This window comes from Hyperolius riggenbachi, chromosome 9 (assembly GCF_040937935.1).
Source record: "Hyperolius riggenbachi isolate aHypRig1 chromosome 9, aHypRig1.pri, whole genome shotgun sequence".
NCBI lineage: Eukaryota > Metazoa > Chordata > Amphibia > Anura > Hyperoliidae > Hyperolius > Hyperolius riggenbachi.
The window spans coordinates 53,817,626-53,844,420 of NC_090654.1; the positions used below are offsets into that span (position 1 = coordinate 53,817,626).

At 47.8% G+C, this 26,795-nt stretch overlaps 1 protein-coding gene across 6 annotated transcripts in view; it reads right to left on the minus strand.

Moving 5' to 3' along the window:
• The window catches only part of RAD18 (RAD18 E3 ubiquitin protein ligase), a 618,600-nt gene that overhangs the window by 346,314 nt on the left and 245,491 nt on the right, over positions 1-26,795 (minus strand). For all 6 annotated transcript variants that reach the window (XM_068252779.1, XM_068252778.1, XM_068252780.1 and 3 more), the window contains exons 8-9: positions 22,014-22,084; positions 8,785-8,845 (exon numbers count right to left, since the gene is read on the minus strand). In XM_068252779.1, coding sequence (XP_068108880.1) covers positions 8,785-8,845; positions 22,014-22,084 — 132 coding nt within the window. The remainder of the gene's footprint in view (positions 1-8,784; positions 8,846-22,013; positions 22,085-26,795) is intronic.

A 26,795-nucleotide genomic window follows, 5' to 3' on the forward strand; every position in this document is an offset into this window, starting at 1 on the left:
TGTGACTGAACTGGAGGCTTTTGCCCATGAAGAATGGGCTAAGATACCCGTAGATCGCTGCAAGACACTTGTGTCAAGCTATGCTTTACGTTTAAAAGCTGTTATAACTGGAAAAGGATGTTGTACTAAGTACTAAGAATGAATGTCACTTGGGGGTTGAATAAAACTGATAATGATGTGAGCACAGAAAAGACATTTGTGGTTATTTCATTATAAATGTTATGCTATATTTGTCTGACTTACAAGTGCCTCTTTGATTTAATTGTATACAAGATGACTGAAATGATCAAAATCAATGTCAAACTGGCCAAAACACTCAATTTCAGAGGGGGTTGAATAATTTTGAACAACTGTAAGTTAAAGTTTTTGTTTGCTGGAAAGTGATAAGTAAAGTTTTATATGGAGGCTGAAGGCAGATCAGCAACAGCTTTTTATGTCATTTAAAGACTTATAGCTCAATCACACTAGGGGTGCAAGGACAGATTTTTGCGAAGGCCAAACACGGTGTGCTGGGGACACCAATACCTGGCTATCTACACTGGGGGCACCTATAACTGGCTACCTATGCTGGGGGCACCTATACATGTTTTTTAATATCCTGCCACGAACTGTCACCCGAGGGATTGTGTCCAAATTCCTGCGAGGTGACAGCAGTGTGTAAGGCTTTAGATAGTGGGAGGCAGAGAATACTCCAGTTGCACAGAGAATTTAAATAGAAAGATAAATAGTAGAAAGAGCAGAGTCCTCCAGCTCCACAGAATGTTTCAGTAGAAACCAGCTACATTGGGGTGGAGGTCCAATCAGTGTCCTCTAGTTGCCCAGAGTATTGAAGGAGAGGACAGCTACATAAAGTGTGTGTGTGGGGGGGGGGGGGGGGGGGGGGAGAGAGCAGGGTCTTCAACACTTCAACAGAACATTTCAGGAGAGGGCCAACCGATAGACTGGCACTAGCTCCAAAATGAATGAGGAGTTGGGGCGAAACAATTGCCTCCACAGTGGATGCAGCCAGGGAGGGAGGGGGGCATGGGGGGATCCACATCTCTGGGGCCCAACCAAGGCCGTTGTTAGGGACAGAAGGGGGTGCAGTGTGGACAAACAGGGCAGGGTAGGGGGTCAGACTCCCCCCTCCCTCACCTCGGGCTCCAGCGCTCCCCCTCCAGAAATGAGCGCAGCGGGCAGGGAGACTCGCATCTTCCTGGCTCCAGGCAACAGAGCTCTGTGTGACGCCGGTCTTCTATGTCTCCAACGGCGTTGACTCTACTTCCGCTAATCACGAAGTAGTCAGAGACATAGAAGACCGGTGTCACACAGAGCTCCGTCATCTGGAGCAAGGAAGAGATGTGTCTGCCAGCCCACTGCACTCATTTCTGGAGGGAGGAGCGCTGAAGGGGGAGGTCGGGCCATCTCCCCACCGCCGTGTGCCCGCTGCTCCCACCTTATAACCCTGGGGCACCTATAACTGGCTACCAATACTGGGGGCATCTACTGTATAACTGGCTACCTATACTGGGGACACCTAAATCTGGCTACCTATACTGTAACACAAGGAGGGTAAAGTAGCGCCTAGAGGTTTATAAAACTACGTTAAAAACAAAAGTAAAAACGATAAATGAGGTGGCTTACCTCAATAAGGACATTCCTATAAGAATGAGCATGACCTTATTAAGGTAAGCCACCTTATTTATTGTTTTTACCATTGTTTTTAACTCAGTTTTATAAACCCCTGGCCTGCTTCTTTACCCTCATTGTGCCGCTGCAACTGTTGTGAGCAGGGTTCAAAAATGGCCCGCGGTTGAAGCAGTTATTGTCTTTTAAAGAAAAAGCGACCACCACCAATCCCAGTCTGGGACACCCTGAGTGGAGACGGGTTCATTATCTCAACCTGCTTCGTGTGGTCGCTTGCCCCCAGCAACCCACCTTTGTGAGTAGCCCTTTTATAATCATATTGTTTTCAGTGTTACTGACATACTACACTATTTGGACTCTTGATTTTTGTTCTGTCTCTTCTTCCCAGGGTGTCCAGACACCCCATCCACTGCAACCTATACTGTTTTTTTATACATCACTGCCTGGCCAATCTCTGTTTTGGGGGCCCAGTGATTTCTAGTTATGCCCCTGTTGCATAGATCAGACATATACCCTGCTATTATACATCAAGGTCAAATGAAATAAATACAGACAATACAAAAAGAGATAGTATTTGGCTTCTGCTGATCCTTCTCTACATCCTGTTTTCTGAACCTGGAATAAAACACATTGACAATTAAGAAGCAGCTGTTTGTTTTTCTTTTTTCCTGCCAAAGTTGCTGCTCCTACAAAGCTGTCGGCGTGTGAAGCCAGCGGAGCCGCACATCAGGCTGAAGACAGGAACAGTGTGTCGTTAGACAGCAGACCTCCCCCACAACTGACAGGAGCTGAGCACATCCAAAGCCTGGAATAACTGGCAGCCAATTAACATTTCCAACAGGTAGGCTACCTCGGCTGCGCTAAAGTCTACTATTAATGGGCAGAAGTTCATTTTTACCACCCCCTGCTTCTCCTTAACCCCATTAATTCAGCAAGAGCTGCAACGTACGGAACCAAAAATAACAGAATGCCTGTACAAAATGCTCTAACTTCCACCGCAGAGGCCAAGAGGACAGCTAAACTCAGAGAATAAAAATCATTAATTCTTTGCTTTGCAAGGCGCAGTAAGGGAGATTAGATTTGATGAGAGTAGTGCCTTAAAGGAATACTGTAGGAGGTCGGGGGAAAATGAGTTGAACTTACCCGGGGCTTCTAATGGTCCCCCGCAGACATCCTGTGTCCGCGCAGCCACTCACCGATGCTCCGGCCCCGCCTCCGGTTCACTTCTGGAATTCAGACTTTAAAGTCTGAAAACCACTGCGCCTGTGTTGCCGTACCCTCGCCCCCCGCTGATGTCACCAGGAGCGTACTGCGCAGGCCTAGTATGGTCTGTGCCTGCGCTCCTGGTGATATCAGAGGGAGTGAGGACACGGCAACGCAGGCGCAGTGGTTTTCAGACTTTAAAGTCTGAAATTCCAGAAGTGAACTGGCGGGGCCAGAGAATTAGTGAGTGGCTGCGCGGGCACAGGATGTCTGCGGGGGACCATTAGAAGCCCCGGGTAATTTCAACTCATTTTCCCCCGACCCTCCTACAGTATTCCTTTAAAGGGGCACTATAGTTTCTGGAGAGTGTCTGCAACACCTGAACCAAATAACTGTGTGTGCTAGGGCTCAAAACAAGAGCAATTATATGGTAGTAAAAGAAAACCCTTAAAGTGGACCCAAGTTAAAAATACAAGATTTCAGAAATAAAATCTATTTTCTAAATTATAATAATAAATAGCAGCCTTTTTTTCAGTTGCATGATGACAAATCTAAAATATTTTACATTTATTGTAGGAACCTCTCCCTTCCTTTCAAATTGCCGGACAAAATCCGGCAAACTGGTGGAGTAGGTGGTGTCCGGCAATGGAGGAATTGATAATGGCTGCCCCCAGTATAACCCTAGTTATTAACCTCCTGAGCGGTCTGGACGAGCTCAGCTCGTCCATCACCGCCGGAGGCTGCCGCTCAGGCCCTGCTGGGCCGATTTTTATCAAATAAAGTGCAGCACACGCAGCCGGCACTTTGCCAGCCGCGTGTGCTGCCTGATCGCCGCCGCTCTGCGGCGATTCGCCGCGAGCAGCGGCGAAAGAGGGCCCCCCTAGCCGCCTGAGCCCTGCGCAGCCGGAACAAAAAGTTCCGGCCAGCGCTAAGGGCTGGATCGGAGGCGGCTGACGTCAGGACGTCGGCTGACGTCGATGACGTCACTCCGCTCGTCGCTATGGCGACGATATAAGCAAAACAAGGAAGGCCGCTCATTGCGGCCTTCCTTGTTTATTCTGGGCGCCGGAGGCGATCGGAAGATCGCCTCCGGAGCGCCCTCTAGTGGGCTTTCATGCAGCCAACTTTCAGTTGGCTGCATGAAATAGTTTTTTTTTTATTTAAAAAAAACCCTCCCGAAGCCACCCTGGCGATTTAATCAGAACGCCAGGGTGGTTAAAAGAGAAGGCAGAAAAGCATGCCCTAAAATGCTCATAGGTTTGAAGGAGTGTTTATTTATCTTTGTATGTGTTAGAGTGGTGCAACTAAATATTTTTAATTAAAAAAAATGTTTGGTTTGGGTCCGCTTTAAAGAACAGCACCTCCCACAGCGAATTTTGAAAAAAAATATAACAAGAATCTTTATTCAACATTATGTATAATAATAATCACAATATTGATGATTCAATAAAGAATAAAACCATTTAAAGAGACACTGAAGGGAAAAAAAATATATGATGTAGTGAATTGGTTGTGTACTATGAATAATTACTAGAAGATTAGCAGCAAAGAAAATATTCTCATACTTTTATTTTCAGGTATATAGTGTTTTTTCTAACATTGCATCATTCTATAATATGTGCAGATTACACAACACTCAGCATTCAAAATGAGTCTTTCAGAGCAGTCTGTGAAGTAATGACCTCACCTCTAGCAGAGGAAAAGTAAATAGTCCAGGAACAGTTGAGATAATAAAAGTCAGATAACAGCCCTCTGACTAACTTAGTCGGAGAGCTTAATGGCTTGTTTGCATAGAGATAACAACTGGAGTTTCTCAACTCTTCCTGTACTGGAAACAATTACACTGATGTATCTGATCTTAATGTTTTATTTCTTAGCTGTGCTACACATACAAATCCTAATATCATCATTTTTTTTTCGCTTCAGTGTCTCTTTAAAACAAACAAATGTTCCAACATGATCCCTGCTGCATATGAAACAATCACTCTAAATACAACATATTGTATAATGACACAATGCTGCTGTCAGATATAACACCCCACAGTAGGCTCAATATTGAGCCCAACAGGGGGAGAACCCGGGCTCAGTATACAACCTAGTGTGATGCAAGACCAATAAACAACACCTGTGCAATAAAATCTTAAAAAACACATGAATAAATATCATATCTATAAAAATAAAGTGCACAATTGCTATCCAGATATACAGTATTAATAGTAATAAGAGGATGCCTGGTAGAAAATTGAGGCAAAGGAGCAGCCCATAAGAAAAGAGAGTATAAAGTGGAGTAGTGCAAAAAATAGGAGATACTTATCCCAGAAATGATGAGGTCAATCTCAGCAGCACAGCAGGGCACAAGGAATCGCCTCAGAGGACAAGACCCCACTAGTTCTGCGAGGATCACCCCGCTTTATCAAGGAGAGAGGATGTACCTGAAGTCGGAGGTTTCATAAACTGATGAGTTGGAGTCAGATGATTTCTATACCATCTCCACAGCCCATTACTTTGTGCAGTTTATTGTTCTTAAAGTGAACCTCTAGACTAAAAATCTACTCAGCAGAACTGAAAAGGCTTGGTGTTTCTTTAACAGTTTCACAGCATCAGAACTTTGTTTTTCTTATAAAAGTCTCATTTTTAGCTAAGCTCCGCCCCATCAAAGAAAACTGCCCGGGCTTTTTTCCCCTGATGCTGTGCAAAGCATGATGGTATTTCCTATGTTGTTATTCACGTTGCCTAGCAACTGGGAGGGGTGATCAGGACACAGGAACGTTGGGACTGTGTCTCATGCTCCCTGTCACCTTCTTTCAACCAAAAAGATGGCTGCCCTTATGAAATCACAAACATTTGCCTGTTCTTTTAAAACAGGGTGGGTAAGAGATAATATTACCTATCTATTTTAATTAACATAATTAATGTAACTTAATGACAGTATGTTTGTTTAGGCTGAAGTTCCTCTTTAAGTCTGAGCAGTGGGGGATGGATGGCCCATAGCACTGCATTGCCTCGAGTAGTAGAACGCTTGCACACTGATCGATCAATGGTCAATTCTCGCTGTAATCTATTAAAATTGAGATTACTGGGTAGGGTATCACTACCGGATGGAATTCCAATCAGATAGTGATAGGTTGGCTTGTCACATTAGGCTATAATCAGCCTTTGTATGGCCAGCTTTAGTGATGTGAATCGTAAAATGTACTCGGTAAAATGCTGTGGAAAATGAGCTAAGCTACAGCTACAAATATGTATAATGATAATAACAGCAATAAAATGTAAGACCTCGGGCAGACCTCAAATGACTATCGCTCAAAGTGTTTCTGGCCAGATCAGATCCTTACGTGCCTCTCTGTTATGGATTTACCTGAGATCAGATGGCAGGCTGATGTCTGTGCAGGACCCCCACGACGAACAATCATTCTCAGAAGAGGAGCTACTCAAGTATTGGATTTCTCAATCGATTGCTATTGTATCCCCCACAGCACAAGGTCTCATTCTTCTGCTTCCTTCTTCCCATTTCCGTAGTACAATGCATGCCACTACCAGCATTACTGAGGATAATAACCACATGCTGCTTTTCAGAGCTATGATCTAATCTATACATAACTTCCACTTAAAGAGAACCCGAGGTGTGTTTAAAGAATGTTATCTGCATACAGAGGCTGGATCTGCCTATACAGCCCAGCCTCTGTTGCTATCCCAAACCCCACTAAGGTCCCCCTGCACTCTGCAATCCCTCATAAATCACAGCCGTGCTGTGAGGCTGTGTTTACATCTGTAGTGTCAGTCTCAGCTGCTCCCCCGCCTCCTGCATAGCTCCGGTCCATGCCCCCGTCCCTTCCCTCCAATCAGCAGGGAGGAAAGGGATGCAGGCGGGGACTGGAGTTCTGCAGGAGGCGGGGAGAGCAACACTATAGAGATAAACACAGCCAGCTCTGACAAGCTGTTTGTCAGCAGCATGGCTGTGATTTATGAGGGATTGCAGAGTGCAGGGGGACCTTATGGGGGTTTGGGATAGCAACAGAGGCTGGGCTGTATAGGCAGATCCAGCCTCTGTATGCAGATAATATTCTTCAAACCCACCTCGGGTTCTCTTTAAGTTGTGAAAAGGGTGCAGGTTTTTCACATCCTCCAAACTGTTGTTGCCATTTGCATCCCCTGATGTTAAAAATTCTGATTAAGAATCCGGATTTATGTTCATGGTCATACCAGGAAAATAAGAGTATGAAAGACACCTGAATTTAAATTGTTACTTTACATTTTAAAGCAGCAGGGACATACATGGTACATGGGCGCAATGGACAGCGATAAATACAAACTGCAGAGAGTCATAGCTGATGCAGAGAGAATCATCGGGTCTCCTCTTCCACCCCTTGATCTACTCCACTCCGTTAGGATGATGAAGAGGGCCACTGCAATCTCCCGTGACCACTCCCACCCAGGCTGTCGCTACTTCAAGCTTCTCCCATTGGGCCGCCGCTACAGGACTATACCATGCAAAACCTCCAGACGGAAGAACACCTTCTTCCACCAAGCGGTCCGGCTGCTGAACTCCAACCTCCCCCTGTCAGGCTCGTCTTCTGGCGTGCCCTAGCGGGGCCTTCCAGCCAGTTCTCGCCGCTGCTGCCTTGGTTCTCACTGCTCAGAGCAGTATGGGGGGCCACCATCATTATTATTATTATTATTATTGAACTGCTCCAGCACGGCAGGTAGAACACTAACTGATGACCGGGGTCTGTTACTTATGAGGGTCCGACCCATACCATTACTGTAATTCCAACTGTTTGTGTTGTGTTTCTTGTCTTCCTATACTATGCCCATGCCATGTGTACCACAAATAATTCCGAGTATAGCCCTGCTGTATTTGGCGAAATAAAAATGATTCCGATTCATATAATACCAGGGGAAAAAACACATATAAGTAGATAAATACTTGTTCTACTTACATAACATATGCATTGTACTTCCACGTTTTGATTTCAGTTTTATATAGTAAATACACAGAAAACTGTGCCAACATTATCCATCTTTTATGCTTCTGACTGAAGCCAATCTTGATGTCATTTCCTCCCTTACTTTTTTTTTTCTCCTAGAAACTGTACTGTCACATCTAACTTGTTTTGTACACACACGTGAGCTTATCACAGATCGCATATCAGCAGCTTCTGCAAACAGCGAGGTGTATTTCCTTTTCAGCCTAAAAAAAATACATATATCAGTAGATACAGACTTGTTCTACTTACATAACATATGTATTGCACTGTTCACATTTTGAATTCAGTAAATGTTATGTAGTAAATAAAAATAAACCCGTTCCAGGCATTTTCCATCTTTACTGCCTCTGACTGAAGCCAATCCTGATGTAATTTCCTCCTCTTTTTTTTTCTCCTGCCTGAAATGGTATATGCATTGCAGCCCTCCTCTCCACTGAGGGGGGGGGGGGAGGAGGGGTTCAGGGGGAGACCGCATCCTCACAAGTTTGCAGCAGGCAGCAAAAAGTCTAGAACCAGCCCTGGGTCCATCCTTCAGATCAGGTTTTTGTGGCTATACTAGTTATGGGTGTGGATTACGATATCCCCACTTGCTTTATTACCCTTGCATGATGGGGCCCCAGGCTGTGAGGGTCGAGTGGAGTAGGTAAGGGAAAAGGTATAAATATTGAGGGGCTTCAAAGTTTTTGCAGGGCCCATGATTCATAGTTACGCCCTGTTTAGCTCTCAATTTTGGTGCACCCAGGCAAATCCAAAATATTCCTGCAGCAACATAGGAGCCCAGAGACTTTATATGTGTGTAACTTTCAGGGAGCTGACAAAGGACTTCAAGCTGAACACACCTTGATATCTAAAAGCAGCAGCAAGAATGGAGAGTGGAAGTGTTTAGGGCGCAGCGGATGGAGACTGAGCAGCCTCTGCCTCAATTCATCAGGGAAGAAACAGACATAAATCCAATCTGGTTACTCACTGTACTGTAGGTGGATCTCATCAATTTCCTCCTCGCTCTGCTCCTTTTTGAACGTCATAGCCTGTTAGCGAGAGAAGAGATCTGTGAGATCAGAACATTCTACACAAAGCAAAGTTATCAGGAAAACAGAACTGTTATAGGGCCATGTCACACCATGGGGTGTATCTAATACAGTAAACTGTGGTAAGCAGAACTATGTGCATTGCACATGATGAGCAGAGTGTCATGCATTGTATGTAACGTATTGCATTCTGCTCCACTTATCCTGCGTTAGGACTTCCTGCACGTTATTCTGCTTAATGCAGTTTATTGCGTACACCCCTATGTGGCCTCACCTGATAAGAGTTCACCAAACATGGCAACTGATCTGCAAGGACATACCAAAGGGGAACACGTGGACTTATCCATGTTCTTACCTAAGCAATGCAGTGCTGAGTGATGCCTTATTGCGCCATGGGGCTGAGCTATGAATTATTGCACTGCAGGGCTTAGCAATGCCTTATTGCGCCATGGGGCTGAGCGATGCCTTATTGCCCTGCAGGGCCGAGCGATGCCTTATTGCCCTGCAGGGCCGAGCGATGCCTTATTGCCCTGCAGGGCCGAGCGATGCCTTATTGCACTGCAGGGCCGAGCGATGCCTTATTGCACCGCAGGGCCGAGCGATGCCTTATTGCACCGCAGGGCCGAGCGATGCCTCATTGCACTGCGTTGCTGCGTGATGCCTTATTGCGCTGCAGGGCTGCGTGATGCCTTATTGCACTGCAGGGCTGAGTGATGCCTTATTGCACTGCGGGCTGATCTATGCCTTATTGCACTGCAGGGCTGAGTGATGCTTTATTACACTGCAGGGCTGATCTATGCCTTATTGCACTACAAGGCGGAGCGATGCCTTATTGCACTGCAGTGCCGAGAGATGCCTTATTGCACTGCAGTGCCGAGAGATGCCTTATTGCACTGCAGTGCCGAGAGATGCCTTATTGCACTGCAGGGCCGAGCGATGCCTTATTGCCCTGCAGTACCGAGCGATGTCTTATTGCCCTGCAGGGCCGAGCGATGCCTTATTGCCCTGCAGGGCCGAGCGATGCCTTATTGCCCTGCAGGGCCGAGCGATGCCTTATTGCCCTGCAGGGCCGAGCGATGCCTTATTGCCCTGCAGGGCCGAGCGATGCCTTATTGCCCTGCAGGGCCGAGCGATGCCTTATTGCACTGCAGGGCCGAGCGATGCCTTATTGCCCTGCAGGGCCGAGCGATGCCTTATTGCACTGCAGGGCCGAGCGATGCCTTATTGCACCGCAGGGCCGAGCGATGCCTTATTGCACCGCAGGGCTGAGCGATGCCTCATTGCACTGCGTTGCTGTGTGATGCCTTATTGCGCTGCAGGGCTGCGTGATGCCTTATTGCACTGCAGGGCTGAGTGATGCCTTATTGCACTGCGGGGCTGATCTATGCCTTATTGCACTGCAGGGCTGAGTGATGCTTTATTACACTGCAGGGCTGACCTATGCCTTATTGCACTACAAGGCTGAGCGATGCCTTATTGCACTGCGGTGCCGAGTGATGCCTTATTGCACTGCAGTGCCGAGAGATGCCTTATTGCCCTGCAGGGCCGAGCGATGCCTTATTGCCCTGCAGGGCCGAGCGATGCCTTATTGCCCTGCAGGGCCGAGCGATGCCTTATTGCCCTGCAGGGCCGAGCGATGCCTTATTGCACCGCAGGGCCGAGCGATGCCTTATTGCACCGCAGGGCCGAGCGATGCCTTATTGCACCGCAGGGCCGAGCGATGCCTTATTGCACCGCAGGGCCGAGCTATGCCTTATTGCGCCGCAGGGCCGAGCGATGCCTCATTGCGCTGCAGGGCTGCGTGATGCCTTATTGCGCTGCAGGGCTGCGTGATGCCTTATTGCACTGCAGGGCTGAGTGATGCCTTATTGCACTGCAGGGCTGAGTGATGCCTTATTGCACTGCAGGGCTGAGTGATGCTTTATTACACTGCAGGGCTGACCTATGCCTTATTGCACTACAAGGCTGAGCGATGCCTTATTGCACTGCGGTGCCGAGTGATGCCTTATTGCACTGCAGTGCCGAGAGATGCCTTATTGCACTGCAGGGCCGATCGATGCCTTATTGCCCTGCAGGGCCGAGCGATGCCTTATTGCCCCGCAGGGCCGAGCGATGCCTTATTGCCCCGCAGGGCCGAGCGATGCCTTATTGCCCCGCAGGGCCGAGCGATGCCTTATTGCCCCGCAGGGCCGAGCGATGCCTTATTGCCCCGCAGGGCCGAGCGATGCCTTATTGCACCGCAGGGCCGAGCGATGCCTTATTGCCCCGCAGGGCCGAGCGATGCCTTATTGCCCCGCAGGGCCGAGCGATGCCTTATTGCCCCGCAGGGCCGAGCGGTGCCTTATTGCACCGCAGGGCCGAGCGATGCCTTATTGCCCTGCAGGGCCGAGCGATGCCTTATTGCCCTGCAGGGCCGAGCGATGCCTTATTGCACCGCAGGGCCGAGCGATGCCTCATTGCACTGCGTTGCTGCGTGATGCCTTATTGCGCTGCAGGGCTGCGTGATGCCTTATTGCACTGCAGGGCTGAGTGATGCCTTATTGCACTGCAGGGCTGAGTGATGCCTTATTGCACTGCAGGGCTGAGTGATGCCTTATTGCCGTGCAGGGCTGAGTGATGCCTTATTGCCGTGCAGGGCTGAGTGATGCCTTATTGCCGTGCAGGGCTGAGTGATGCCTTATTGCACTGCAGGGCTGAGTGATGCCTTATTGCACTGCAGGGCTGAGTGATGCCTTATTGCACTGCAGGGCTGAGTGATGCCTTATTGCACTGCAGGGCTGAGTGATGCCTTATTGCACTGCAGGGCTGAGTGATGCCTTATTGCACTGCAGGGCTGAGTGATGCCTTATTGCACTGCAGGGCTGAGTGATGCCTTATTGCACTGCAAGGCTGAGCTATTCCTTATTGCACTGCAGGGCTGAGTGATGCCTTATTGCACTGCAGGGCTGAGTGATGCCTTATTGCACTGCAGGGCTGAGTGATGCCTTATTGCACTGCAGGGCTGAGTGATGCCTTATTGCACTGCAGGGCTGAGTGATGCCTTATTGCACTGCAGGGCTGAGTGGTGCCTTATTGCACTGCAGGGCTGAGTGGTGCCTTATTGCACTGCAATACCTTATCACACAGCAGTACGTATTTTGGTGTCCCGCGCAGTGCTGCCACATTCGGTGTAACTGAACAGGATCAGTGCTGTAACCGGTTGCAGAAAACTATACAGCCATTGCATTCAGCTGTTGTGAACAAGTCCTAAAATGAGCCCAGCCTAGTACAATAAACATTTTATTACAGCCCCCTTGTGCTCTGTACCGCCAGTACCAAGACAGAACCATTTAAGTGGCTATCAGCCTGAAGCTCTGAAAAGCATGCAGCAACACATGGCTGGGCCAGGGACTCCTGCCATGGCGTTCTCCTACAAGCAAGCTCTATTTAAAGCAACACGGATGTAAAACTGAGTACATTACTGGCAAAAACCGAAGGACAAAACAACTCTTGTCCCAAGAGTTACTTCAGAGTAAAGGCTACTGCTGGTAAGAGTGTCAGAGGGAAGACTCCCGGGGTCAGGAGGAATTCCTTCCCTCTGGTCTCTCACACATCCCTACTTTAAAAACAAAGTCTCACTGTAAAGGATTGCGGAGATGCCGCCGTGCGGTCTGGCGGCGGGGCGGCTTTCTCCGCGTTCAGACTGGCGGTTTCCTCACAGCAGCATGCGTCTGGTTTGTCTGGGCCTTCTAGTGCACACAGATGGAGAGCTGCCCGCGTGCGCTGGGAGGCAGGACCTTTATGCCAGGAGGAGAGGGATCAGATGATCAGGTTGGTCAGCTGATCCCAGCGCAGACTGTCATTGGCTGAGTAGCGCTGCACTATATATAGATCTCGCTGGTCAGTCTCAGGTTGTCTGCCGTTGCGAATACATACGTGTGAGCACTCAGACCATAGTCAGATCCCACAGTGTGTTAGAACCAGGTGGACCTGGGAATTCACACTTAGCCAGATTACGCTTGTGTCATTACTGTGTTATACTTTAGACCAGTTCCAGGGTGTTGTGACCAAGGACCTCACACCCAAGCTTAGGAATACTGTGTTATTGCTGTGTTATACTTTAGACCAGTTCCTGGGTGTTGAGACCACGGACCTCACACTCTAGACTAGGCCTCTGCTTTATCTGTTCTGACCAATTGCTCTCTCGACCTCTCTCCTGCTTTCTGATTCGGTACCTATGCATATCTGCCTACCTGTTGCCAAACCCTGCCTGTACCTGGTTATCGAATCAGCCTTCTGTCTCTGTACCTTATCTGTAAAATGAAACACCAAATACTGTGCTGATATCTAATAGTGGGTGATGTTAACTCGGTGGTGCGCTGCTACCAAAAAAATCTCAATATGTCAGTTCCAAATATGGCTGCACACAGGACACTATCATACAGTTTTCCGCACTCCAAGTGGCAGGCGTTACGTCTCCTTCACAGATCAGGCAAATACTCCACTTCAGTGAGATACCACCACCACACCCCAAGCAGTGGCCACTCACCGTTACAATAGACCCTCAGTTAGATGGGTCCTCAGCGCTTGCGGGGTTATTTGGCCACCCCCTGCCGTATCGAGCGATTCCGTCCTCGCCACTGGCTGCTACTGTAGCTGGTCCCTTTCACCTCAAAAAGACATATACCAGAGCTCCCATAGCGTAAAATTATACGTAAAATTTATTATTAAAAAGAATTTGCACTTACAAACATATCCGGGGTTAATCCGCATAGAGTTTTCATGGGCTCCACCCCAAACGTTGGCCGCCGGGTTGGCTATGGAGCGCTGTTCTTTCGCCTGCCCCTCTGCGCGCACGTCTGTCCCCACGGATAAGATTATCGGCCACGCTTGCCAACGTTTGGGGTGGAGCCCATAAAAACTCTATGCGGATTAACCCCGGATATGTTTTTAAGTGCAAATTCTTTTTAATAATACATTTTACGTATAATTTTACGCCATGGGAGCTCTGGTATATGTCTTTTTTTGAGGTGAAAGGAACCAGCTACAGTAGCAGCCAGTGGCGAGGACGGAATCGCTCGATACGGCAGGGGGTGGCCAAATAACCCCGCAAGCGCTGAGGACCCATCTAACTGAGGGTGTATTGTAACGGTGAGTGGCCACTGCTTGGGGTGTGGTGGTGGTATCTCACTGAAGTGGAGTATTTGCCTGATCTGTGAAGGAGACGTAACGCCTGCCACTTGGAGTGCGGAAAACTGTATGATAGTGTCCTGTGCGCAGCCATATTTGGATCTGTACCTTATCTGCTCGTGTGTTGCCGAACTGGCCTGGCCGACCCTTCTGGCTGTCACTCAGACCTTAAGTGTTCAGTCTGTCTGTACTACCTGTGACACTACCCCGCCAAGTGTCAGGTAGCTGCAGAGACCTCTTGTTCTTTAGAGAGGCCTCTCTGCTGTCCAGTCAGAGACTCTATCCCTTAGGAGTCATTTGGCTGCAGTATAGTCTGATTCCCAGTATTGCAGGGAATCACTGGCTCGCAGGTTATCTCTATCCCCTTTCCTGGGAGATAGTTCACACACAGCCAAGGGCCACCTGCTCCTCAGGTGGTCCACGCTCATTGTTATCTGCGTCTCCCGCCCCTCGGGAGACAGCCTACTGTTGCACCAAACACTTACACTTTATCAGGTGTCCAGAGGTTAGTCATAGTTGTATTATTGGTGATTCTGCAGATCATCAATAATCGGGTATATGTCTGTATTGTTGGTGATACTGCAGATCACCAATAATCAGATTCTCTCTGTGTGCTGACACCAATCATTACAATCACTTTCCATGTTTCAAACATACAAAATAGTGCATTTGTATGAATTAGCAATGGACAATTGTGTTGTGTGCGGCACGGCTAAACTTTCTGCCATAAATACATTATAAAAGCCTGGCTGTTTGGATCCTCACAGTGCCTGGATGGAGCTCTGCGTCACACAACTGAACCGGCTGCATCAGTGGGTGATGGCATAACACCCCCCTCAGCTTTACTGACAATGGACAATCTGGAGAGCTGAACTGAGGCTTGTGCCGGATGACTTCCTGACCATCAGGGAATCTCAGCCCACCTGCTGGGGGCTCCATGTCGCCTCATTACATCTGCTCCAGTCTCCGGAACTAGTGAGAAGTGAGAAGAGAGGTCTTCACAGCAGATGACCTGAGGTTATATAAGCTCACCATAACATGCTCTGTTGTGAGCTGGCATTGCTCTCGATTGGATTTAAAGGAGACCTGACTCAGGGGCGTAACTATAGCTGCTCGGGCCGCCTCCCCCCCATGCAAAGATAGGTCGTGGGCCCGGGAACTAGGGGTGCAAGTGCCATGCAGCCAGCCAATCACCATGCGGATAAAATGTGTGAAACCTTGATGGTTACTCGTAACCTCCAAGTGCCTGTAGAATAAGAGAGAACAGGAAACCGATACTGCAATATCGTTGGACAAATTGGTATATAATATACTCACAAAGGTGGTTTGCGAACACTTGCAACCACTGTCTAGGTCTGCGGGAGAATAACCGTCCCTGCTCGATGTTGCCAGGTCTGTCGGTGCAGATGCTGGTTGGTCGCTCTCCTGTTTATAGCTGTGAGGACTGCAAGATCCGTGGCTATGACCCACTAGAGATGTGGACTAATTCATTAAAGGCGCTCATGCTCTAGTCTGAAAGCTTTCTAGGCACTTATATTGACCCGAGGAAGCGCGCCAACACCCGTGAAACGCAATGTCTGTGGTGCATGACTAAAACATACAATTTCCATTCATTTTTGGTTTGTTCTTCTAAAGGTACCCATACATAGTTCAATTTATCTTTTTTTCGATTAGATCATTTAGTTCGATTATTCTGTTAGATCGAATATAAAGATTTTTCCAGCATGTCTGATCACATTTTTCTATTAAAAAAACGGGATAATTGTAAGAATTTCTTGATCGGAAAAAAAAAAAATATTTCTGACTTTCATTCGGTTCGATCATTTAGATCGAATAAACGGGAAAATCGATCGTTTTTATTGTATCGTGTATGGGCACCATTAGAAGGTAAGAGGTTACACTTCTCACCCATATTATTGTTTGCAGTTAATCATTAAGGGAACCTCCACCAGTGTTTTTTAGCATAATCACCATGTGGAGACAGAAGCTGCATGGTGATTGGTAAAATTACTGTACACTTCCATGATTCAGAGTGACCGCGATCAGCGCTTTATTAACCACTTCCTGTCCCTATGATGTGAAAATAAGCTCTGCACTCTCCTCCCTACAAAATCTTAGATAACACTGTTTATTTATCTCTGACCCGATAACATCACTACAGAGTTGTAAAGGAATGACAGCAAACCTCTCTACTCCTCCCAGGGAATTCAATAGCAGAGTTAAATAGTAAACAAGTGTAAAATACACATTCCAGGAGCAGACAGTAGCAGATTGTATACGTTAGTTGTTTATTGCTACATCTGACACATTATCAAAACAAATGAACTGTTTAACCACTTTACCCCCACGCGTACGGATTTCTCCGTCCCTTTTTCCATCCTTTAACCCCCAGGGACGGAGAAATCCGTACTTTACGCGCTCCCGCCGCTGCCCGCGCTCCCGCTCATAAACACGCCGCCCGCCGCTAGTAAACACGCCACCGCCCGCTCGCCCAGAGATCAACGAACGGGAAAATCCATTCCCGTTCGTTGATCTAAGCCCCGCAATGATCTGCTGCCGCTCAGCTGAGCAGCGCGGTCATTGTGAGCAATAACAAACTCCCAGCCTCTTTCTACTTTCTTCAAGCGTCCGGAAGGACGCTTGCAGGTCGCATGAAACAAAACGTTACTGTTGCCATCTTGTGGCCAAATAGTAAAACTACACCCTAAGCATTTTTTACACACAAACTAGTTTTACACAAAAAAATAACTCCTTACCTCCCACACTCCCCAATTTTTTTTTTGTAATTAAAAAAAAAATAAAAAATTTACAATTAAAAAAAATACATAAATAGTTACCTTAGGGACTGAACTTTTTAAATATTTATGTCAGGAGGGTACAACACTGTTACTTTATGAACTATGGGCTTGTAATTAGGGATGGACGCAAAACTGAAAAAAATGCACCTTTATTTCCAATTAAAATATTGGCGGCAAACATTGTGATAGGGACATAATTTAAACGGTTTTATAACCGGGACAAATAGGCAAATACATTTCATGGGTTTTAATTACAGTAGCATGCATTATTTAAAAACTATAAAGACCGAAAACTGAAAAATAATACATTTTTTCCCACATTTTTTCCTATTTTCCCATTAAAACACATTTAGAATAAAATTATTCTTGGCATAATGTCCCACCTAAAGAAAGCCTAATTGGTGGCGAAAAAAACAAGATATAGTTCATTTAATTGCGATAAGTAATGATAAAATTATAGACGAATGAATGGAAGGAGCGCTGAAAGGTGAAAATTGCTCTGGTGGTCAGGGGGTAAAACCCCTCAGTTGGGAAGTGGTTAAATAAACAGGAGAGATAAACAAATACAATGTGTGGGTTTAATGTACGATAGAATGGTCCACTTTAAAGCTACAATGTATGAAAGTGGATAAATTGTGTATTTTTTCACTTTTTCCCTTATTTTCCTTTTAAAATGCGTAGACAATAAGGTAATTGTTAAAACAAATAGCCACAAAAAGCCTAATTAGTCCTGAAAAAAATCAATATATAGATCATTTAGTTGTGATAATTATTGATAAAGTTATCCCAGCCAGGTCAACATCTGCAAGGAGTTTGTATTTTCTTCCTGTGTCTGTGTGGGTTTCCTCCTGGCACTCCAGTTTCCTCCCACATCCCAAAAACAGACAGATAAGTTAATTGGCTTCCCCCTAAATCGGCCCTAGACTAGAATACATGCACTACACGACACATACATAGACATATGACTAAGGTAGGTATTCAATTGTGAGCGCCTCTGAGGGACAGTTAGTGACAACACAATATACTCTGTACAGCACTGCATAATATGTCGGCGCTATATAAATACTTCAATAAATAAGTTATTGCCAAAGTAATCAGAGCTGAGCTGAACTCTGAAAATGACCAGGGTAGGTAAGTGGTTAAGCACTGTACCGTGATCGCTCCAGAATCACGGCACAAATGCTGCAGGTAATGCGTTTTGCGATTGGAGCTAATCGCAAAATGCCCGTGGTCGGTGCCAATCGCAGCAGTAAGATCACTGCCATAGGTTAGAATAGCATTAGCACTTTAAAAAGCGCTACCGCTTTGGCGATTAGCAGGAATCGCTCGCTAATCGTCCTAGGGTGGATGGGCCCTTTCAGATAGGAGGCTGACTGTGCGCTTGTCAGGTAGTCTCTTGTACCCGGCTTTTGCACGACAGCACCTGCCCGTATGAAAGATCCCAAAAGGGTAGCCATAGACTGTACAATTATTCTGCCCAACTAGACAATTGATTAGACAAAGCGTCTAAATGATCGTAAACTTAAGCAGATTTTAAACGCTTGTGATCAATAGATGACATCTTTCAACTGATATTAAGGGCTAAAATCTACTTAAAGAAAGATTGGCAATGTTGCCAATCATAAAATAGTCGATAAGGTGGCAGTTGATACATTTCTCACATGATCGATATAATATCGATTACAACTAAACTGCGTCAATGTTTATGAAGATTCCTATAGTTGTGTACACATTGAGTATGCAAAATCTCTACTGCAATTTCAATTAGACATTACTGCAGTGTGTCAGTCTAGCTGCTGTTGTCTGTCACAAAACAGCCACAAGTGTGTGTTCACTGATGTTTCCTGCAGGACAGGAGGGCTGGGAGGGGGCTCCTGTGTGGGTCTGTGTACAGGGGCGGCACAGGAGGGCTGGGAGGGGGCTCCTGCGTGGGTCCGTGTACAGGGGCGGCACAGGAGGGCTGGGAGGGGGCTCCTGCGTGGGCCTGTGTACAGGGGCGGCACAGGAGGGCTGGAAGGGGGCTCCTGCGTGGGTCTGTGTACAGGGGCGGCACAGAAGGGCTGGGAGGGGGATCCTGTGTGGGTCTGTGTACAGGGGCGGCACAGGAGGGCTGGGAAGGGGCTCCTGCGTGGGTCCGTGTACAGGGGCAGCACAGGAGGGCTGGGAAGGAGCTCCTGCGTAGGTCCGTGTACAGGGACGGCACAGGAGGGCTGGGAAGGGGCTCCTGCGTGGGTTCGTGCACAGGAGGCTCCTGCGTAGGTCCGTGCACAGGGGAGGCACTGGAGGGCTGGGAGGGGGCTCCTGCGTGGGTCCGTGCACAGGGGAGGCACTGGAGGGCTGGGCGGGGGCTCCTGCGTGGGTCCGTGCACAGGGGAGGCACTGGAGGGCGCTCCTGCTTGGGTCCGTGCACAGGGGAGGCACTGGAGGGCTGGGAGGGTGCTCCTGCATGGGTCCGTGTACAGGGGCGGCACAGGAGGGCTAGGAGGTGGCTCCTGCGTGGGTCCGTGCACAGGGGAGGCACCGGAGGGCTGGGACGGGGCTCCAGCGTTCACATTATAACAGACATTGCTGTTATAATGTGAACAAGGCTATAAGGTTAGGTAATAGGCTGGTAGCGTAATCATGTTTTGCATGCAACTTTCTTCTGATGTCTATAATTAGCAAATTTTAAATTATATGAAAATATCATTGTTATTAATCTGCTCTTCATCTAACCTGCATATTACGCAGCTCTTCAGCAATGAAATGCCAGCCTATTTACAAAAGGTTAACATTCTGTCATTGATGAGACAACCAACAAATAAGAGCCACAATAATATACATAACGCCATGGATGATTAGAAAAGGGTGTCCTGTTGTTAAGAGGTATTTTTACAAAATGTTCCCACCATACTTTCCAGCCTGTTAGCAGTGATGGGATTGATATGAAAATCGGATCCCAGCCTTCCGTTGCCTACCCTGTGCACGGGACCCACGCAGGAGCTCCTTCCCAGCCCTCCTGTGCCGCCCCTGTGCACGGACCCACGCAGGAGCCTCCTGTGCACAGACCCACGCAGGAGCCTCCTGTGCACAGACCCACGCAGGAGCCTCCTCCCAGCCCTCCGGGGCCTACCCTGTGCACGGACCCACGCAGGAGCCCCCTCCCAGCCCTCCTGTGCCGCCCCTGTACACGGACCCATGCAGGAACCCCCTCCCAGCCCTCCTGTGCCGCCCCTGTACACGGACGCACGCAGGAGCTCCTTCCCAGCCCTCCTGTGCCGCCCCTGTACACGGACCCACGCATGAACCCCCTCCCCAGCCCTCCTGTGCCGCCCCTGTACACGGACGCAGGCAGGAGCTTCTTCCCAGCTCTCCTGTGCCGCGCCCCTGTACACGGACCCACGCAGGAGCCACCTCTCAGCCCTCCTGATTCTCACCCGTGATGGCCTGCCTCACCATCTAGTTTATGTACAAGGCTTTACCGGATAAATAAGATGCCTTCTTGTCAGGGGCATAACTAGACTTAATAGGGCCCCCTGCAAAAATGATAGCATGAGGCCCCTTGGTCATCGAACCCCATGCAGGTCACGTGATCAGCAGGATAGGAAGCAGGGAAAAATTACACACACTCCTGCATACGGTTTTTATGAGCAAACTGAGTGTTTTTAATTTTTTTTGCTAATTGGCTGCACTTGCATTGAGGAGAGGGAGGAGGCCTCTGGGCCCCCCCCTGCGATGGCAGAGGTTGCAGGGGTGATTGCTACGCCCATGCTTCTTCTATGCAAAGCTAGGTATCGCAAAGCACAGCACACTGCTGCACTCACAGCCATTTCTACCTGCCTCCCTATTCACTTACATTGGGATGCCACTGTGCCATTCCATGTGCAGAAACAGCGCTTGTTGCAGTGATGCACTTTATGCCAATAAAGTGCTAACACTGTTAATCACTCTACATTACATAAAATTGTATACAAGGAACGTATTGCTTAGCAGATAAGACTTGCTGTGGGGGGTAGGGCCAGTTCTCTCAAGGTGAAACATTTGCCTCAGGTGCAGAGATTACAGGGATGGCATGTTTGTACTGTGTTTACACTAACAGCATGCAGTCAGAGTAGGAGGAGAAGCAAGAGGAGAGCAAAATTGTTGTGCTGTGTGAGGAGTCTGACAGTGAGTGAGGAGGGGGGAGGCAGGAGAGCATCATTGGGGAACAGCAGATTGTTGTGCTGTGTGAGGAGGCTGACAGTGAGTGGGGAGGGGGAGGCAGGAGGGCAGCAGTGCCTTATTTGATTTGCATAGCAGAAGGGAGGTGGTGGCACTGTTGTCCTGACTGAGGAAGAATGGAGTACCGATGACTGGCAGACTGGCAGAGGGTGAGCAGTTTGTTTGTCATAGACTCGCAGCCAGCTAGCGTATTATTGTGTTGCAGCATGTCATGTCTCAAGTTGCTGCATATACTCTATTGCTGACTGAGAACATTAAATGAATCAGAGTAAATTGTTGGGGGGGGGGGGGGGAGATTGGAGGGGGAGGGTGGTGCATAACATCCTCGCAAATTTACCTCGGACAGCAAAAAGTCTAGAACTGGCCCTTGCGGGGGGCAAACTCTGGCAGTGATCTTGCTGCCTAGGTTTAGTTGGTCTCCAAAATGAGGCTCAGCAGAGTGGAGTGAAGTCATCTCCAATTATACCAGCACCGTTATCACTGCTATGGAGAAAACTGTACAGCTTCACACACCCCATCCTATGTATAATACAGCCCGCAAGACAGCATATGAAGGGAAGAAAGCAAACAGTCTATAAATCAGAAGTGAAAATGAGATTGGCAGTTTCCTCCATATGATCAGGGGCTGTGAAGAGAAAACGAAATATTGGAGGGCAGTGCTAGAATAGATCACACACTTTGAAACTCCCATACTTTCTCACATCAAACTTTGGTATTCAGTGAACAACAGACTATTACTTTTTAGGGAATGAGGCAAGCATGACAGTGGTCCTTTAAGGAGTGGGGGCTGGGGAAATGAAAAGAGGAATGGACAAGCACAGAGGAATGTGAATCCAGCATTAGTATACCTCTCTGCTGACCTTAGGTAGCTTTGCCTCAGGTCAGGTTTCCATTACAGAAGACGATTGTGCCAGTCATATATAGAGATGTAAAAGCGGCTATTGTTACTACAGGTGACATCACACAGACGGCAGCTGTCCTGGCGGCCCTCACATACTCACACTTTCCTGTTTGGCCTCCAGACTTGAGCGGATCTTCTCATTCTCCTCAAGTTCTCGAATGATTTCAGCAGCTATAAAAACACAAGGGAAGCACGTGAGAAAAACTGTGGCAGAAGCAGAAACAAAACTCTGCAGCATAAATGACATTTCCAAGTCAAACAAGCACACTAGAATCTATTATTCAGGAGTCTTATTAGGTAGCAAGCCTAAAAAGGCATTGCGGCTAAAATCATCCGCAACAAGTTCTCGGGGAGCGTCTGTGGCTGAAGGGCTGGAGATAATAAAAGCCCTCATTATACAATTATATCCTGGCAACGGCAAAGAGCTTTTCTACATTGCAAAGGTAAAAGCAGCAACAGAGAGGGAAATCTACGAGCTGGAGGCAGAAGACCGATTGCGGCTGCATATCGCACGTGGCTGGAGAATAAACTCGCTCAACGGCTTCCAGAGGCATCGCCGCAGCCTGGAACATTATCTCTAAAAGCAGAAGTCTGTGCAACAATTAAAATGAGCTTTCAAATGTGGCTGAAATGTTTACAAGAACATTATAAGGTTTATGTTCGCAAAACTGATTATAAAACGTAGAGCTTGACTGCACCGATTTTGTCAGCAGGATTCTAGTATCCAGAGACCACTGTATTCTGGAGGCCTGTTAATCACCTCAAACCTGGTCTGAGACACACCCCTTATAGTGAAGCAGTGCCTAGCCTACAAATCTGTGCAACAGACTTGTCCAACCTACATCTCAGAGCTCGTTCACAGATATATACCTGACTACCTCAGTGTTCTCCCCAGGCTCTTTTAGCCGGGTGCTTCACCCGGCTAGATTTGGTGACCACCCGGCTGTCATCGGCTCACCTCCTCACCTCCTCCTATGCTGTAAGCACCGTTGCCCTGCATTTTCAACTCGCCCCACCCGGCTACTTTTTCTGCGACTAGGACCTTGGCCCAAACAGTTCATAGTGAAATGTCCCGATCTGTTGAAATGCGCTAATCTGTTCAGGCCAGCATTTCACAAGATAGTCAGTTGTTCCTTGCAAGCAGGGAAATTTCCTACCTGTCGGAAAGAAGCAATCATCAGGCCACTACTCAAGAAACCATCCCTTGATCCGGATACTCTGAGCAACTACAGACATGTCTCCAACCTTCCCTTTCTGAGAAAAGGTATTGAGAAAGCAGCTCCAACTTGAAGCCAGGCTCTCAACGAACAACATCTTTGACCCCCAACAACAGTCCTTCTTAACCTTTTCATCCTGGAGGAAAGCTTCAAATCATTTTTGGATGCCAGGGAACCCCTGTGTTAGCAGAGGGAGTGGGGATTTATTTTGCAGGTGGCACAGTATTTAAAAGAACATGTGGCTAAAAACTTTATTACCTGTAAAAGCCTCCTTGTTTTGCCCCCATTCCATGTCCCTGCCCTGCAGTGCTACTGATTCCCGTTCCGATGTCATCCTAGTCCGAAACCGATCAGCATAAACAGACGTAATTCAAAGCATATTTTATTGCATCAGATATGGGGCGGTGACAGACCACTGTTTCAGGGCAAGGTACTCCTTTATCAAATTGCACTTTTCAATGCAGTTTGGCAAATACAGTTTGATAAAAGGGCTACCTCGGTCTGTTACTGCCGCCTATCTGATGTCGTTTGTTTTTGACTTGTGTTCTCCGAGAGACACTATTTACACAGTGCTCCTTCCCTAGTAGATTTTGCCTGCACCATCCTAGAGACAGCACACATCACTGGCTAGTAAGTGCATGCCCAGTTTAATTGACTTCCCCCTGGTGATATGGTTGGATAGACTTGTTATGCTGGGAATACACGGTTCGTTTTTGAGGTGATTAGATGGTTTGATAAATTTCCGACATGTCCGATCTCCTGTTCGATTGTTTTGGCGCTCGATTCCTGATAGAAGTGAATGGAAAAAGAAAAGAAAAACAAGCGGAAGAGAAGAGAATCGAGTAGCAAAATCGATCGACCGGAAAAATGTAACCGTGTATTCCCAACATTATACCCTGATGAAGGGACATGGTACACCTGAAACGCTGGCTTCTGTCATCAACAACTAAACACTTTCATTGGGAGTGCTGGCCTCATCTGTTTATTTCCTATGGCCTAAGAGAGCCAATCAAGCGCTCTGGGTACTTGGCCTGAGCGCCCCATATAAACCTCCGGCCCATATCAAGGGTGTGCGGGAAGCACCGACTTTTTGCTAGTGACAGGTTTGCTTTAAACAGGAAGCGTCTCTGAGTGGCTTAGTTCCTGCAGCTGGCAATAAGGCATGTTGCTGTAATCTACTTGTATCGGTGCTTTTCTTTAGAGCGATTGCAGCTTTATTGGATGTGACTAAAGAGATTAAGCTAAACACGCAGCAAAACATTTTGTTTTCCTCCAGCTTAAATACATTACGACGGAGCTTGAATAATAACGCTGGCAGAACGAGGCCATGATAAACACTAATAGCAGACCCTGAGCTTCCTGCACCGGGAGAGTATTACAATAACCACATCTGCTAAGTTCTGTGAAAGGGGTGGAGAGGGGAAACTTTGCGGCTCTTTAAAAGCAGGAGAGGTCAAACGAGAGAGGTGCACTTTACTGGACTCAGCACAATCCAAGAAACGTTCATCAGCACTTAGAGCCAATTTAAATTGACCTGTTAGTGACCAGAATAGCCTGGAATGCAGCAAAACAATTTTACAGAAGAAAGCTAAAAAATTAACTGCAGCCTGAGATAAAAACTGAATTACTAATTCTCCAAGGAAGGTTCAGAAAATGATTTATTGATTCTTATTTTACAAGCACTAATTGCTTTAAGACGCAGTGACTCCCTAACTGCAGGGGGTTGAGCTGTTAGTAGAGAGGTGTGGCTTCAGCAGGGAGAGCTGTCTCCTCCCTCTATCCTGCCAGTCCAATCATTGCAGGGAGCTGAGCTGTTAGTAAAGAGGTGTGGTTTCAGCAGGGAGGGCAGTCTCCCCCGATATCACGCCAATCAAAGCACTGAAGAGGAGTTGAGCTGTTAGTAGAGAGGCGTGGTTTCAGCAGGGAGAGCAGCCTCCTTCCTCTACTATGGTCTCATCAGTGAAGGGTAGTTGAGCTGTTAGAGAGGTGTGGCTTCAGCAAGGAGAGCAGTCCGTCCCCCTCCCCCCTATCGTGCCACAGCACTGCACTGAGGGGGAGTTGAGCTGTTAGTAGAGAGGTGTGGCTTCAGCAGGGAGAGCAGTCTCCCCTCTATCCTGCCAGTCACAGCACTGAAGGGGAGTTGAGCTGTTAGTAAAGAGGTATTGCTTCAGCAAGGAGAGCAGTCCGTCCCCTTCCCCCCTATCGTGCCACAGCACTGCACTGAGGGGGAGTTGAGCTGTTAGTAGAGAGGTGTGGCTTCAGCAGGGAGAGCAGTCTCCCCTCTATCCTGCCAGTCACAGCACTGAAGGGGAGTTGAGCAGTTAGTAGAGAGGTGTGGCTTCAGCAGAGAGAGCATTTGCCCCCTTTATCCTGCCTGTCACAGCACTGCAGGAAGTTGAGCTGTTAGTTAAGAAATGTGGCTTCAGCAGGAAGAGGATCTGCTCTCTCTATCCTGCCAGTCACAGCACTGAAGGGGAGTTGAGCTGTTAGTAAAGAGGTATGGCTTCAGCAAGGAGAGCAGTGCATCCCCCTCCCCCCATCCTGCCAGTCACAGCACTGCACTGAGGGGGAGTTGAGCTGTTAGTAGAGAGGTGTGGCTTCAGCAGGGAGAGCAGTCTCCCCCTCTATCCTGCCAGTCACTACACTGAAAAGGAGTAGAGCTAATAGTAGAGAGGTGTGGCTTCAGCAGAGAGAGCATTTGCTCCCTCTATCCTGCCCGTCACAGCACTGCAGGGGGCTGAGCTGTTAGTAAAGAGGTGTGGCTTCAGCAGGGAGAGTGTCTCCTCTCTCTATCCTGCCATTCTCAGCACTGAAGGGGGTGGAGCTATTGATAAAGAGGTGAGGCTTCAGCATGGAGAGCAGTCCCCCCCCCCTACCCTACCAATCACAGCACTGCAGGGGGTTGAGATATTAGTAGAGAGGTGTGGCTTCAGTAGGGACAGCAGTCTCCTCCTGTAGCCTGCCAGTCATAGCTCTAAAGGGGAGTTGAGCTTTTAGTAGAGAGGTGTGGCTTTAGCAGGGACAGCAGTCTCCCCCTGTAGCCTGCCAGTCACAGCCCTAAAGGGGAGTTGAGCTTTTAGTAGAGAGGCGTGGCTTCAGCAGGGACAGCAGTCTCCCCCTCTATCCTGCCAGTCGCAGCACAACCAGAGTATATCTGCAGGCTAGAGTCACTTTCATTGAAATTCACCTGTCATCACTGCAGTTTGCTTTAACAACCTCCTCGCCAATAAAATTGCAGTTGAGAGCAAAATCACCAGGGAAGTGACTATTGGAATATACTATTAAAGTTCTGCCGAATCACAGTAGTTGGCCACAGACATAAGCCCAGCATAAATCGCTATTTCATAGAATAATTATAAACTGCCAGTTGATCTCTCACCATCTATAACTGCTACCACCATTCACCACTTAGCCGCACAGAGCAAGGCCCGATCCAGTATTTGCTGATGTGTAAGAATGGTCTGCTTAGTGAAGTGCACCTCTCTTGGGTTTGGTTTACACTAGAGATGAGATCAAACAGTTTTCTGCACTGGACACACAGATACGTCAACGAACCTACGTTACCCATAGGATTTGACACTGCACTGCAGTAGCACATTAAAAACTGGCATGTCCACTACGGTCTCATCCGTCTCTGCGATGGACACCAATGGAGACCAATATTG